A 17,700-nucleotide genomic window follows, 5' to 3' on the forward strand; every position below is an offset into this window, starting at 1 on the left:
ATGGCAGAGGCAAAAACTTGCCATATATTTTTGGAGGATATGCCAGGGTGCAAGGTTGACGACTGCACTGCTGACTGTTCCAATAACTATGGACCTTTGGCTTTAGGGAGATGTGTTAATAATTTTGAATGTCACTGCGATTACCGCTGTTAATAATTTCACTTTTTTTTTTACTCCATCAAGGAATAAATAAAAGAAATAAATGGAGCTAAGTTAAGTATTTTATGAATTATTATATTCTTTTCTCTTTTTTTTTTTTTTTTACATTTTTTCGTTGTGTGAGGATTGAATATTGGCATATGGGAAAATCATTTCATACAATATCGGTAAAATTTTTTAATTTTATTAATGGATTATCTCATCCTATTAAGATATATTTAAAAACATTAAATTAATATAATAAACAAAATTGCATGCGATAATTTTTTTGTTTTTATTTATAAAATTTAAAAATTTTATTAACAAAGAACAAAACAATTATCCATTTACATTTTCCTTATATCAAATTCCAAAATGATACTAAAATTTATTGAATTCTTAAAACATTGTTTGAAATGACAGAGTCAATTAAAAACGAAAAGGAGAAAAAAGAAAGGATATTTCTTGCATGAATAATAGAAGGTATCATTGAAAAAGGATATCAAACGAGGTGATGTGTCTAAAAAAATGAACCAATGTGTTATAAAGTAAGGGCATTGTTGCACATTTTTATTTTTAATTTCTGCTTGTTTGCTTTAAAGTTTTTATTTAAAATTTTTAATCTTGTATTTTTCATGCACCTACCGGGCATAAAAGGATAACATTAGCAATAGCATATCTAGATTTGAAGATTTTTGTATTTATTTCATGTAAAATATTAAAATTTATATATTTATATCGTATTTATACAAAAATTACATATTATAATTTATATCAATGCAAAAACATTAAATATTTTTTTTATTTTGTTAAACTCATATATAATTATTATTAAAATCTTTAATCGTATTACCTTCATGTTACTTTTTCATATCGTATTCATTTCATGTTGACATATTGTTTTAATTTCTTTTTTCTAATAATAGTCTCATTTATTTTTTTTTTCTATAAAACTGAGATATTAAAATTGACTATCAAGCTTAGGTTATTTATTTAGAAAATGAGATGAAAATAATAAAGGTTTGTACATAAAAAATGGTTAATTTAAATTTAAAAAAAGATATATTCTTATTCATCAATACTACTGACTCTGACATTATTTTTCAATCAATTATTGAAGGGCAATTCCTTATATTTACAACATATATATCCTTAGTCATGGTTAGCACTTACCATCCAATTTTTTTACTATCAAAGTTAAAATTTAGTTATTTTCATAATTAATAACAAAACATTATTATAGCAATATTATTGCATAAAATGCAATAATTGATAAATTTTTGTCAATTCAATAATTAGTTAATTCGATGATTTTTAATGTATCAGTTGAAAACATTACTCAATATAGCAACTTTAGAAATACATTTAAAGCACTCGATTATAGTTTTTTTTCCCTTAAATATTATTATATAATAATAACTGTTTAATAATTAAAATATTTTGGTTCCAACTAAGCATTTGAATTAAAATAAAAAAAAATAAAGAGTTGTGAGTCTTATTACATGTACCTACACATTCATGTGCGTACGTAAACACCAACAAATTTATATATGTATTTATATACATTAATACGTACGTATAAACATGTATTAAAAAAAAGCTATGGTTTACGAGCTAGGGTTGCTGCAGCAGCAAATGAAAAAAATGGCTTTTTTGGTTTTAGTCTTTAGCTTTTGAAAAGTCTTTGACAATCTTAATAAAGAAATTTATTGCGATTGAAGAAATTGTTTAATTTTGCTGACAATGATCCATAGCCATTCCACATTAATTTGCCTTGTTGCCTTTTGCTCATATCGATCTTACTCACAACTTGTTTAGTTGGTGGAAAATTAAAATAAATAATTAAATGATTAATTTATCAATAGTTGTTTAAGATTGTCAAAATTAAGGGTTTATGCTTTTTCTACCAAGTTCCTCATTAATACTTAAAACCTAATAATCTTTAATATAATTTAACTTTAACCTTGTCTCTATTTTTTTAATGTTTTATGTTGTAGTTCTTTTTTAATATTTTGCTAGTATAATTTTTTTAATTTCATAGGAGAAATTTAGAGATTAATATGTATTTATTTTTTTAATTTTTAATATATTTTAAAAAAGTATATATCATCTTACTAAACTCATTTATGTAATTTAAAATTTTCATTGATAATAAATGAAATAATTTTTTTGATATTAGTTTTACATTTTTGTATTTGATTTAATTTTAAATATAAGCATTTCCACTCAAAAGTTAAATTTAAATTTTTTTTATAAAACAATATCATTTTCTTTAATTTAAAATGACTATTGTTTGAATAAAAAATTTTTAAGCTTACAACTGATTATGTAACTTTACAAAAAAAATGAATTTTAAATTATTCTAACTAGTTAAAACTAATAACAAGATGAATTAATTTGAACTCATATAAAACTAAAATACACCAAAACCTTGAATTATTCAAAATTTAAAAAAAAAAAAAAAGTTTGTAAAATGTCTAGTGTCGTATAAGTAATACAACTCATTGATTGCGACCATTGTTTTGTTTCATTTTGTTTCGACATTTTCGTTTGTTATTTTTATTTTCTTTTAGCGCTTTCGATGAAAATGAAACTTCCATTAAAAAAACATTCACATTTTCTTTTGTTTGTTTTTTTATTTCATCAATGAATGTAATTTACATTCTATTATGTAAAGATATTATGTAAAGCTTCTTTTATCTGAGGTCAAGGGAAAAGATATAACAGAGCTTATTGCATCTGGAAGGGAGAAGCTTGCCTCGGTACCATCTGGTGGTGGTGTTGCTGTTGCAGCTGCTGCACCTGGAGCCGCTGCTGCTCCAGCTGCAGCTGAGACCAAGAAGGAGGAGAAAGAGGAATCAGATGATGTAATAACTCGAAACCTTATTTTTTTTCTTAATTTATGATTATCTAAAGTTTTGTTGCAATCTTGGTTTTGTGCATTTAGTACTATCACAGATATATTTCTTCTAATTAACTTCTGTTTTATTCAATTTGTTGCAGGATATGAGCTTCAGTCTCTTCGATTAAAATGTTGATTGGTTTCTGCAGAAATTTTCTTTTTCAGTTTAAGCCTGACTTAGATTTGAAGTTTTGTTATCCAAGAGGATGTAGTCTTTTTCTTTTTTTTTTTTTTCCTGGATTCAAATATTGGATAGACAAGACATTTGTTTTGCTGAAACTTAATGTTGCAATGGAATTCTGAGAGTTCATTATGATGAGTTTCTTGAATCTCATGTCTAAGGATGATGAAAGATAGAACGAAAGTAGATTAATTTTCTTCAATATTATTGTGCAAGTTTTGAAAGAATTACTGTGATTTATGTGTTGTGAATTCATATGTGCAGTCAAAGGCACCGTAAGTTGAAAATTTGTGATATGGACCATGTTTCCATATTTGAGGGAACTGAGAAGTTGATGTCGAGAATGTTAATTGATTCGAGGTCGCATTTGTCGAAATACTAATCAAAGATTGAATCGTTTGGTTGGGAGTACTTTCCATGGTCAAGTCAGGCGAGTTTGCTGTCAATGTAAAATACATATTTTGATAAAATTACAAGATATGGTAGCCCTTGTACTGCACCCTATGGCAGTATCCTCGGCCATGGCACTGCCAGTATTTCTGAGAACGCTCGGTTCTCCTATTTTCCATAGAATAATTTGTAGATTTCAGTACCAGCACCATCAGTGGAGATATACGGCATTTATTTTGAGATCGGGCAAGCCTTTTAGAAGACGTTCGGAAAATTTTGTAGTTAGGAAGCACTTGTTATAATATCAAAAGGGTGAATGAAGCATGGGGAGACCACCAACTCTATCCAAAGATTACAACCCAATAAAAAACAGATCCAAGGCTTTCTACAAAGAATGTAGTCCTCTTGCAACAAGTAAGCAACAATCTATGCCTGGCAGAGTTAGTCTTCAAATTCTACACGTAAAGGATAGACCTGCATTTGTCAGGGATTCCAAATTCTCAACTGCAGGCTGAAGCTCAGCAACTTCGGCACTGCCACCCCCTAGGAAAGCTCCAACCACCTTCCCGTCTTTAATTCAGTAAGATCCAAACTTTGGCTTTGGCGATTATAGGTTGTTGTCTCCCAAAAGCACAGTGTCCCCAACATTTTCGCCGTAGAACTGCCATGCTAGATCAATTGAACGAGAATAGAAGCATGGAAGGTAGTCACATTCAACAACTGATTCCCCCTTCTCACTTGCCTTGATGGCCTGAAAAAATGCCAGAAGGTTTTAACAGTTATGCATAACTGAGAAACTCAAAACTGTATCTTACTTAAAGGTTGCAAAGATAGATTCTTGTGTTGGAAAGTAACATTTAGATTCTTGTGTTGGAAAGCAAGGTTTGGCCAATAATTGAGTATGAAGATCAAGTCCATAAATATACACATAGATGAACCAAGTGAGGTAAGAAACCTTTAGTGCCTTGTCGGCTGAATTCCGGGCATGGTCAACCTGTTCAACACTTCTCAAGTCATTGTATCACTTCATAAGAAAAGTAGCTACATCACCCACAGCATATACATTGGGAACACTTGTTTTGAAAAAAGCATCAGTCTGCATTCAAACAATTTGTGTTTTCCAATTACATGCAGATCTTACTTAGGATTTATGCTTAGGAATTTCAAGGCGACATTTATAGATGAAAAGGCATTTGAGATCATGGCACTGATCAAACCAACCTTTATTCCGCCCTTCTTCTCTTCAACCTGCCCTTTAAATAATGTTGTAAGAGGTCTTCCACCAACACCAACAACAACAATGTCCGCTTCCAGCACTCTGCCACCTTAAGTTTAACTTCCTTCACCTGAACAGTGGCCAAAAGTATCACCCATAAAAAATGATCAAAGCATCAAGCCCTCTGAAAGATGGCCGTTAACATCTCCATTTGAGTCAGAGGTGAATCCAACTGCAACTGTTCCCTTAATCATTTTGATCCCTTTATTAGCATAATGACCCTCATAGAAAGCAGCAACGCCAGGGGTGAAAAGCCGGGGCGCTACAAGAACAATCTTCTTTTCAAAAAAACAAAGAATCAACCAGAAATCATATATAGTTTATTTATTACATGTGCTGACACCATATTTCAACAGTATATTGGAAGGCCAACATAAGGCTTCTACTTACTGCACCATGTTCGGTGCTGACGTCGAAATTGTTAATTTTCATCTCAGGGTCAAGCTCGAGACCAATATAGCCTCCTCCAACGATAACAGCCTTCCCATTCTTCTTTGCTTTGATCGCTTCTACCAACTTGTCAGCATCATCAATTTCTCTTAAGTAGAAGATGTTTTTGGCATCAGCTCCTTGCACTCCAAAATCTGTCAACCTTATAAACTGCAAGAATAACGAGTTAAACTATGCACGGCAGGCAAAACAAGGAATGGTTTAGGTTGAGATCCCTAGAAACCGTGACTCATTGTGGAACCAGCTGAGATGATCAAAATTTCATACTTGAATGTTTCTCTTGCTGCGCTTAATAGAGTCTTGGCAGGAAAATCTGCTTTCACCATTTCTGTGCTAAGGATCAATTCTATCCCTGCATGGATCAGAACACGAGAAGTATATCAAACGAGGCAATCTCCAAATTCTAAGCCAGAGATTGAATAAACAATGAATATTAGCTTCAATTCCCTTTTGGCAGATCCATTTTTCTATTATTTCGGCAATTCTCAACTTTCACATGAAATAAATTCGGGCAGACATATTTGCCAACCTTTTTCCTTGTACCACTCAGGAAGCAATCTCTCTCCGCCACTGCCAACGGAGACATGGAAATCAGGAAGTCTTGCAGCTCCTGCAAAGAACAAATCACCGAATTGATCCATGAAACAAAACAATCGGATGGCCAACAGAACGGTGTAGCAATTAAAAGCATAGTTATAATTGCATTTATACGAGTTTAGAATTTATTTCAATTTATCAAATAGGTACAATTAAGCACACTAGGTTACCCTCAGGGAAGAAATATCCCTTACTCAGAGCGGGACGTTCATATGGAGCCACCTATGCATAAGAAAGCAAAAGTCATGTAATATGCAATATAAATTTATCCGTTCATGGGATCAATAAATGACAACAGCAGCAGTTACGATCAGTGCTGTAGTGTAAATGCCACTGGTGCTGGCCTCTATTACAGTAGAATAGAACTTGGACAACATCAGACATATTGTAAGAGGAGCATCCAGAGGAAGGAGTCCCTTGAACATAGCAGAATGAGAGATTTTCAAAAGCTAACCTGTGTATTGGGTAATGAAATTATGTGATAGAATCAAACAAAGGGCTTGTATTTGATGAAATAGAATATGCTGACAGTGATCTAAAATATAAAATGCAAGCAAAATGGATAACTGCAACATAATAGAATGGCTAATCTTCTTCTAATGCAATGATAGTGAAAGTTTTATTAAATACAGTAAAAAGCATCCCCCTACTAGGAAATGATGCCCAGTTCGCCTGTCTGCACCCCCTGTTCGGCAAACTCCCCTCCTGCATATCCCTATAATCAGAAGAGGAAACTTTCAGGCAAAGAAAGTAAAGATATCAATCAAAAGTAAATGCAACATAACCCTATAAACAGTCTGACAACTACATAAAAATGAAAGAAACTCCAATTTCTCACATTACTGCGTTCTAAGTAATGCAAAATAAAATCAAACCACCCTTTGCAACTCACACAGACACTCTACATGATTATAACTGCATGAGATGCATTACATTATGTAACAACATGCTTGGTTGCTTCAATATGAATCCATTTTCACAAAACATTTTAGCAGTGAAGACAATTTCTGCTCTTTCTTTTGCTCAGCGACTTCTCCTTCTTCCTTTTCTGTAATTAACCGATTTTTGTACTGTAGATTGGTCAGACATATTTATAGGGAGGCCAGCCTCCTTCTTGGCTGACCTTTGGATGTCAACATGATTTTGCCACCCGGTATAAACATTGCCGTTCATCACTGCTTACTGTGCATCTTCCCCGACTAATTTTTCAGAAAATTAAGGATTTTGAAAGGACAGTTGAAGTTGATGTCATTGATGATGCAATGATTTTCATACACTTTAATGAGTTCGTACGACCGGTACCATTATATCATCGCATCAATCAAAAGAATGAAAGTTAATTATTAAGGAAATAAAAAGAGAGTCACGGAAGTTTGACTCTATTATGGAACGAAAAATTATTATTTCGGATAAAATTGAATCAAAATATTACATAATATTATAAAATTTTATTTAAATTTGAATATTTCTTTTATATAATTTGATTAAAATTGAATTTTTTGATTCAATTCATTTTATTAATTATTGAAATTTAAATTTTTTTTGTTTTTATTATTTATTTTAATATAAAATTTTAATTTATTTAAATAAATTTTGATATAAAATTAGACGAAAAGATCAACGAAAATATTTTAATTTTATATAATTTTTTTAACTATTGATTTCATAGATATAAGGAAGAGATTACATTATTTTTTATTGTTTTATTTTAATAATAATTTATTAAAATCAATAATTAAAAAAATGTATACAACTTTTTTTGTATAATTTGATCATTCCCCTAAAATTATTATTTTTATAAAATTTAAAATATACATAAAAATTAACAAAAATATATAATTTTATTTGATTCAAATTTTTTTTTTGTTTTTTATTTTTTTATTTAAAATTTGATATAATATTTAATATCCGAATTTAATTCAAACCAAATGACAAAAAAAACTTCAACCAAACCAAACACTATAATTTTAAATTAATTTTTAATTTTTTCCCATTCTTTTCTTGCCTCAATTACTCAACATTCAAGTTCAACGACTTTCAGTTAAACCTTCGACGCATGATTTTCAAGTGACGAGCTGCGATGGAATAGGCCTTGGTCGTGGGTTTAAGCCCAAATTAAAACAATACGTATTTTCATATTTTTGGTCAAGCTTTAATCCGGTTGAGAGTAGCAAGCCCAAGGACAAGATTTTTCATTTAAATTTAATAAATGTTCATATTTTTTCTATAGCATGTTTGCATATGCTTCAAAAAGAAAATACTACAACGTTTGCATAGTATTCACATAACATAAGATTCATTGGGCAACAAATGAAAGTACAAATGAGTGTCCAATACAATTTGAATGTCGATCGCAACTCAATGGGATCGATTATTTAATTGCATTCAAATATTAATGAGATCAACATAAGTAGCTAACATTTGGTGCTATTATTTGATGTTACTATAGGCAATGAACATATATATATAAATCTTCTCAAAAGGAAAGCAACTTATATTAAATCCAAACAAAAATTGTAATGAGATTTGTTTCCAAATAAACTTTACCATGCAGCTCCATATGAATATTTATAGACTACTATTATCACACCCATTCACTCCACTTCAAAACAACCCTTCGTTCATCATGAAAGGTTTCATATATATTTTACTTCTTTCGATCCTTCTCCTTGGCAAATTTGGTGAATCGATTTTTCTCTTTCACTTTTTTTTTTTTAATTACAATATATTTTACTATGATTTATTTATTTTAATAAATAATAATTAATTTTATACTTTATTGTAATTTGCTTTTCAGGAAGTGAACCAATGATGGCAGAGGCAAAAACTTGCCATATATTTTTGGAGGATATGCCAGGGTGCAAGGTTGACGACTGCACTGCTGACTGTTCCAATAACTATGGGCCTTTGGCTTTAGGGAGATGTGTTAATAATTTTGAATGTCACTGCGATTACCGCTGTTAATAATTTCACTTTTTTTTTTTACTCCATCAAGGAATAAATAAAAGAAATAAATGGAGCTAAGTTAAGTATTTTATGAATTATTATATTCTTTTCTCGTTTTTTTTTTTTACATTTTTTCGTTGTGTGAGGATTGAATATTGGCATATGGGAAAATCATTTCATACAATATCGGTAAAATTTTTTAATTTCTGCTTGTTTACTTTAAATTTTTAATTTTTAATCTTCCTTGTATTTTTCGAGCACATACAGGGCCTTAGAAGGATACCATAAGCTGTAGCATATCTAGATTTAAAGATTTATGTATTTGTTTCTTGTAAAATATTAAAATTCATAAATTTTTATTGTGTTTTATACGAAAATTATGTGTTATAATTCATATAAATACAAAAATATTAAATATATATTTTATTTTGTTAAATCTATATATATTTATTACTAAAATTTTAAATCATATAATCTTCATATTAATTTTTGTATCATATTCATATCATGTCAATATATTATTTTATTTTTTAAATATTATTCTCATTTATTTTTTCACTCTAAAAATGAGATATTAAAATTTATTATCAAGTTTAGGTTATTTATTTTAAAAATGAGAGAAATGAAAACAATAAAGGTTTGTTTGTAAAAAATGGTTAATTTGAATTTCGAAAAATATATATTCTTATTCATCAATACTCTTGGCTCTAACATTGTCTTTCAATCAATTATTAAAGGGTAATTTCCTATATTTACAACATATCCTTAGTCATGGTTACCACTTACCATCCAATTTTTTTACTGTTGAAGTTAAAATTTAATTATTTTCATAATTAATAACAAAACATTATTAAGTATTATTTTTGCATAAAATGCAATAATTGATAAATTTTTGTCAATTGAATAATTAGTTAATTTGATGATTTTTAATGTATCAGCTTAAAACATTACTCAATATAGTAACTTCAAAAATACACTTAAGGCACTCTATTATAGTTTTTTGTCTTAAGAATTATTATATAACAATAACTGTTTGATAATTAAATATTTTTGTTCCAATCAAGCATTTGAATTAAAATAGAAAAAAGAAAAAAAAAGAGTTATGGGTCTTATTACTTCTACATATACGTTCATGAACATACGTAAAACCAACAAAGTTATATGTATGTATTTATACACCTTAATGCATATGTATATACATGTAAAAAAAAAAAAAAAGCTATGGTTTACTAGCTAGGGTTGCTGCAGCAGCAAATGAAAAAATGGCTTTTTTGTTTTTAGTCTTTAGCTTTTGAAAAATCTTGGACAGTCTTAATAAAGAAATTTATTGCGATTGAAGAAATGGTTTAATGTTGCTGACAATGATCCATAGCCATTCCTCATTAATTTGCCTTGTTGCCTTTTACTCAAGATTGATCTTACTCACGACTTGTCTAGTTGGTGGAAAATTAAAATAAATAATTAAATGATTAATTTATGAATAGCCGTTTAAGATTGTGAAAATTAAGGGCACATGCTTTTTCTACCAAGTTCCTTGTTAATACAAAAACCTAATAATCTTTAATACTTTAACTTTAACTTTGTCTCTATTTTTTTAATGTTTTATGTTGTAGTTCTTTTTTAATATTTTGTTAGTTTAATTTTTTTAAATTCATAGGAGAAATTAAGAGGTTAATATATATATATATATCTATTTTTAATTATTTTTAAATTTTTAATATATTTTTAAAAAGTATATATCATTTTTGTCATAACATATAAATCTATAAATTTATAGCTAGATTTAATAAAATGGAATTACCATCAATCTTTTTTATCTATGTGTGATTGGTCACCTAAGAAATCTATCATTTTAAGGAACTCCTAAGCTTGATTAAGGGTTCCTAAAAGAATAAGTTCGGGTCTACTAACCAGAACAAGGTTTGGAAGTCGGTTACATGTGGAGAATGTTATAGCACCCCTACATGCCCATCCGAAGATGGTACCATATTATTTTAAATTTATCTTATGGTCTTGAATCTAATGGTTTTAAATTTTTATGTTAAATATTGAAAATAATTTATAAGATTCTTCCATCAATCTGGAGAACTCTTAAAAATATTTCATCATCTCAAAAGTATTTAAGAATCTCATTTGATATCTTAAAGAGGCTCCATCGTTGAAAAAATATTTATTTATTATATTTTTGTAAGAAATATATATAATTATTTCATCATTTGGGCAAAATTAAAAATATTTTCTCTTTTTAAATTTCTAAATTTTTCACCATTTGGGCCTACTTAGAAATTTTTTTTATTTTTTTTATTTTCAAAAAGAAAATAATATGACAATTATTTTTTATTAAAATTTCATTTAAATTCTTCTACCATTTGGGATAAATTTAAAGAAATTTCTCACCTAAAGATTTCTTAAAAAATTTACTATTTAAAATTTTTAAGAATCTCATCATTGGATAATTGTCTCATATTTTCAACCAAAATTTTATTGTTTTATTTTTTTTATTGAAAATAAATATTAATTATTGTTATTGAAACTTTATCTAAATTATTCCACAATTTTGGACAAATTAGGACAAAATTTCTTACAATTTAGATAAAATTTCTTTCCTAAAAATTTTATAGAAATTTACCATTTGAAATTTTTATAAATTCCATCATTGGATAATTAATATTTATTCCCAAAAATTTTTTTATTAAGTTTTACACTTTTTATTTTTCCTAAATTTAATCATAAAAAAATACTAAGAAAAAAACTAAAATACTAAATAAAATAAATTAAAAAATACCAAAGAAAAACAAAAAAAAAATGGCTTTGCTGGCAGCTGGATCGGCTCAGCTATAGATATAAGAAGTGGCTAAAAGGCACGGCTCAAAGGTATGGCTTTGCTCAGCTCAGCGGCGAGATTCGACTGGGATGCAGGTCACAGAAGCGGGTTGACGTGCGGGTTGGGTCGCCTACTAAAAAACGTGTGAATATTGGGATTTACTTAAACGTAAAACGATGTCATTTTTAATATAAGGCTAATTCTTAACTTTTTCAGCAAAATTCTTCTTCCTCCTCTCTCTCTTCCCCGTTCTTTTCTTTTCCTCTCTCTCTTTACCCGAATGAACTCCGGTTGAATCCTTCATCAGATTTTGGAAAACGTCGTCAAAATTTTGGTTGGGTCGCTAAACGGTCACCCAGAAATTTAAACTTCGTCGAAATTTTCATCGAATTTTGAAAACCTGCTAGAAAGTTCAACCGATGCTGAAAAACTTACCAAAAAATTCAACCGACGTCAAAAAATTTCCCTGAATTCTGAAAATTTTTTGAAAAATTTCCAGAAAAAAAATCTGCCAAAAATTCAAAAAAATTCCTAAAATTTCTAAATTGCTTCTGCTTTCCTAAACACCTTTTTTTGCTTCTGTTTTTTGTATTTTTTATGTTTTTGTCTCCCCTGCCTCTGATCAGTATGGGTATTTATAGATTGGATTAAGAGAGTTCCTAATTAACTCTAAATCCCACCTTTGATTTGATTCTTGCATTATCCCTGAACTTAAAGAAATTAAGACCAATTGTAACTCTGCCATCACCCCCAAACACGCCAGAATTTTTATTTTTTATTATCCTATTATTAACTAAAATGAAAAGAAAAATAAAATCAATAAAATAAAGCCTATAAAAAAGCAATAAACAATTGGGCCTGACATTTATATCCCATTGAGCCAAGTCCGATAGGCTTAGGCACAGATCCTGTTAGACCAGGTCCAATGGACTTGGATCCGGACCAATTAGAATGTCTATAATCTTACTAAACTCATTTATGTAATTTAAATTTTTTATTGATAATAAATGAAATAATTTTTTGATATTAGTTTTACATTTTAGTATTTGATTTAATTTTAAATATAAGCATTTCCACTCAAAAGTTAAATTTAAAATTTTTTTATAAAACAATATCATTTTCTTTAATTTAAAATGACTATTGTTTGAATCAAAAATTTTTAAGCTTACAACTGATTATTTAACTTTACGAAAAAAGAGAATTTTAAATTATTCTAACTAGTTAAAACTAATAACAAGATGAATTAATTTGAACTCATGTAAAACTCAAATACACCAAAACCTTGAATTATTCAAAATTAAAAAAAAAAAGTTTGTAAAATGTCTAGTGTCGTATAAGTAATACAACTCATTAATTGCGACCATTGTTTTGTTTCATTTTGTTTCGACATTTTTGTCTTCAAATCTTACAGGTAAAGGACAGACCTTCATTTATCGGGGCTTCCAAATTCTCAGCCGTATGCTGAAGCTTAGCAACTTCAGCAATAGCCTGATTTTCTTCGACAGTGCCACCCTCTAGGAAAGCTCCAGCCACCTCCCCATCTTTGATCCGGTAAGATCCGAGAATATACAAACCGAGAAGTCAAAACTGTAGCTTTCTTAAAGGTTGCACAGGTCGATTCTTCTGTAGCATTTAGCCAATAATTGAGTATCAAGATCAAGTCAATAAACATACAAATAGATGAACCAAGTGAGATAACAAACCTTTACTGCCTCTTCTGCTGATTTCCAGGCATGGTCAACATGCTCAATCCTTCTCGAATCGTTGTATAACCTCATGGGAAAAGTGGCTACATCACCCACAGCATATACATCGGGAACACTTGTTTTGAAAAAAGCATCAGTCTGCAATCAAATAATTTGTGTTATTCAATCACATGCAGATCTTACTTAGGATTTATGCTTAGGAATTTCAAGCCGACATTTATTGATGAAAAGGCGTTTGAGATCATGGCACTGATCAAACCAACCTTTATTCCATCCTTCTCCTCTTCTACCTGCCCTTTAGGTAAACGTTGTAAGAGGTCTTCCACCAACACCAACAACAACGTCAGCTTCCAGCACTCTGCCGTCCTTAAGTTTTAACTTCATTCACCTGAACAGTGGCCAAAAATATCACCATGAAAATTATTTCAGTTCCGTAAAAAATGATCAAAGCATCAAGGCCTCCGAAGGATCGCTGTTAACCTCTCCATTTGAGTCAGAGGTGAATCCAACTGCAACTGTTCCCTTAATAATCTTGATCCCTTTGTTAGCATAATAGCCCTCATAGAAAGCAGCAATGCCAGAGGTGAAAAGCCGGGGCACTAGATTAGCATAATAAGTTGATTTCTCTAATATCTGCTGTAGTGATGTTCATACACGTCAATGGTTCGTACGACCAGTACCATGAAATCATCATATCAGTCAAAAGAATGAACGTTAATTATTAAAAAAAATAAAAGGAGAGGCAGCATGGTTTGATTACATAGATAACGGTTTGAATTAAATTAAAATTGATTATTTTAAAAATTATATAATATAAAAAATTTTAAAATTTTATTTAAATTTGAATTTATTTTTTTATATGATTTAATTCAAATTAAATTTTATTAGTTTTAATTTGATTTATTGATTATTAAAATTTAAGTTTTTTTGTTTTTATACATTTATTTTAACATAAAAGTTTAATATATTTTAATATAAAATTATGAGAACGAATCAACCTATTATAATATAAAACATTTTAGTTTATATCTTTTTTTAATTATTGATTTCTTAGATCTAATAATGAGATTAAATTATTTTTTTAACTTATCTCTTTCATCTTTTGAATTTATTATCATAACGACTAGATCCGGATATCTATCGTTAGACATTGACTTAAGGAGTCGCCGTCAATTCTTTTTATCTAGGTACGATTGATCACCTAAGAATCTATTATTTCAAGAAACACATAAGTTTAAGGATCCCTAAAAGAGTAGGTTCGGGTCTACTAATTAGAACAGGGTTCGAGAGTTCGGTTACGTGTGAGAAAGGTTATAGCACCCTCACAACGCCCATCGAAAGATAGTACCAGCTTAATTTTGTGTTATCGAATATAAAAATTTACCAAATAATTAATTATTAAAAATTATTCTCAATTGATTCTAATACTTTTAGCAAAAAATTAAAAAAAAATTCTCACCTCAAGAGTATGCAAGAAAACTACTGTTTCACTTGCAGAGCCTCTATCGTCGGATTATTTAACATTAAAAAAAATTCAAGAAAATAAAAAGGAAAGAGAAAAAAAATGATTGCTTTTGTGTAGGAAAAATTGATACTTTCAACTTTTCCTCAAAAATCTATTTTTTGAAAATTTATTTTTAAGAAAAATTGATACTTTCAACTTTTTCTTAAAAATATTTTTTAGAAAACTTATTTTCAAGGAAAATTGATACTTTCAACTTTTCCTCAAAAATATTTTTTTAGAAAGCTTATTTTCAAGGAAAATTAATACTTTTAATTTTTTTCCAAAAATATTTTTTTTAGAAACCTTATTTTCAAGAAAAATTGATACTTTCAACTTTTCCTCAAAAATATTTTTTTTTGAATTTTATTTAAAGAAAATAAAATTAAAAAATAAAATTAAAAATAAAAATGAGAATAAAAATAAAGAAAAATAAAATAACAAAATAAAAAAATATTAAACAATTATAATCTAATTAATAAATAATAATCATAATAAAAAAATATATATATAAATAAAATAAAAAATGAAAAAAAAAAACCTGGAAACGGTTCGACTTAGCGGCTCGGCTCGGTTCGGCTTAAGGAAGGAAAACGGCTCGGAGACGCGGCTCGGGAGTGTCGGCTCGGCTCGACTAACGGCTCAAAGATGCGGGTCGCACGCGGGTCGAAAGCGGGTTGGTGCTCGAATCGGGTCAGATCTTGGCAAAAGTGGGTTTATTAACGTCAAAACGACATCGTTTTCACTGGGTATAAAAGGCTAATCTCTCTATTTTTTCAACAAACCGAGCCTTCCCTCTCTCTCTCTTCCCTTCTTTTCCTCTGCCTTCTCTCTAAATCGCGAACCCAAATTCTAAAAATTTTCGCTAGAATCTAAGTTTTTCATCGAAAATTCATCGAAAAATTGATCGATTTCTGAAAAAGTCGTCAGAAACTAGGAAGTTGACCGAAAAATTCAAACTTGGCCAAAAAAGTCATCGAAAAATTCAAACATCACCAAAAAATTCAACCGAAATCTGAAAATTTTCTAGAAATTTCTAGAAAAAATTTGTAAAAAAAAATTTTTCAAAAATTTTCATCGATTCCTAGAGCTGTTCTAACGCACCAAAACCTTTTTTAGCTTCTGTTTCTTCTCTGTGTACTTTCTTTCAGTCAGTGTCTCCTTTTTTTCTCTGTTCCAGTCCTTTGATATGTGAATCTATTTATAGGGATTGATCAGAAGAGTTTTTGATCAATCCCAACTCCTCCTTAGATTGGGATTCAATCATTGAATCTAATATGGACTCTGATTGAATCTCATTCACAGTAGGATTCTCCAAAAACAATTCCAATCTCTATCGAAAAAAAAATCAAATAAAAATATTAATAGATAATTAAAAGAAAATAATCAAATAAATCAAAATATTAACAGGCAAATAAAAATAAATAATAGATAAATTATAATATATAAATAGATAAATAATAATAAATACATATATATAATAATATATAAATAGCTAAGTAATAATAACTATATATATTAACATAAAAAAAATAAATATATATTAATAAATAGTAATAATAAATAAATAAATAAATAATACATAAGATACAAAGAAGAAAAAAATATATAAAATAAAAATACAAAATAAAAAATAAAAACAAAAAAGGGCCTACCCATTTGAACCAGGCCCAATTGATCCGGGCCTGGATCAAATTGGGTGTCTACATTTATTAAAATCAATTATTAAAAAAATATATAAAATTTTTTTTGTGTAGCTTGATCACTCTCCTAAAATTATTATTTTTATAATTATTTATTGCATGAAAGAATATTTATTGCATGAATAATGGAAGGTATTATTGAAAAATGATCTCAAACGAGGTGATGTGTCTACAAAAATAAACCGATATATGGTAAAGTAAAAGCATCATTACATATTTTTGTTTTTAATTTCTGCTTGTTTGCTTTAAATTTTTTATTTTTTATTTTTTATTTTTAATCTTCCTTGTATTTTTCAAGCACTCACAGGGTCATAGAAGGATAACATTAGCAGTATCATATCTACATTTAAAGATTTATGTATTTGTTTTGTATAAAATATTAAAATTTATATATTTATATCGTGTTTTATACGAAAATTACGTGTTGTAATTTATATCGATACAAAAATATTAAATATATTTTTTTTATTTTGTTAAATTCATATGTAATTATTATTAAAATTTTAAATGGTATCACCTTCATATTAATTTTTATATCGTATTTATGTCATATTAATATATTGTTTTATTTTTTTTAATATTATTCTCATTTATTTTTTCTTTCTAAAAATGAGATATTAAAATTTACTATCAAGTTTAGGTTATTTATTTAGAAAATGAGAGAAATGAAAACAATAAAGGTTTGTTCGTAAAAAATGGTTAATTTGAATTTCAAAAAAATATATATTCTTATTCATCGATACAGTATAGCTCTGACACTGTTTTCAATCAATTATTGAAGGGTAATTCCTTATATTTACAACGTATCCTTAGTCATGATTACCACTTACCATCCATTTTTTTTATTGTCAAAGTTAAAATTTAATTATTTTCATAATTAATAACAAAACATTATTATAGCAATATTTTTGCATAAAATGCAATAATTGATAGATTTTTGTCAATTCAATAATTAGTTAATTTGATGTTTTTAATGTATCAGCTAAAAATATTAGTCAATATAGTAACTTCAAAAATACACTTAAGGCACTCTATTATAGTTTTTTTTCTTAAGAATTATTATATAACAATAACTATTTGATAATT

General features: G+C 28.4%; 1 protein-coding gene and 2 pseudogenes across 1 annotated transcript; 1 reads left to right on the forward strand and 2 right to left on the reverse strand.

Annotated features, from left to right (window-relative positions):
• On the forward strand, nt 1-3,361 carry LOC149515159 (uncharacterized). Its single transcript, XM_089743001.1, has 3 exons — nt 1-114; nt 2,829-3,005; nt 3,142-3,361. Exons 1-3 carry the CDS (start codon nt 1-3, stop codon nt 3,166-3,168), a joined length of 318 nt encoding a protein of 105 aa, XP_089599127.1. The 3' UTR covers nt 3,169-3,361.
• A 554-nt stretch (nt 3,362-3,915) lies between these two features.
• LOC149515160 (monodehydroascorbate reductase-like) lies at nt 3,916-7,097 on the reverse strand (annotated as a pseudogene).
• Nucleotides 7,098-13,102: 6,005 nt separating this feature from the next.
• Nucleotides 13,103-16,952, reverse strand: LOC111294907 (monodehydroascorbate reductase-like; annotated as a pseudogene).
• Nucleotides 16,953-17,700: the final 748 nt, after the last annotated feature.

Source organism: Durio zibethinus, chromosome 14 (genome assembly GCF_047325235.1).
Source record: "Durio zibethinus cultivar Kanyao isolate XHJ-2024 chromosome 14, ASM4732523v1, whole genome shotgun sequence".
In the NCBI taxonomy this organism is placed as follows: Eukaryota; Viridiplantae; Streptophyta; class Magnoliopsida; order Malvales; family Malvaceae; genus Durio; species Durio zibethinus.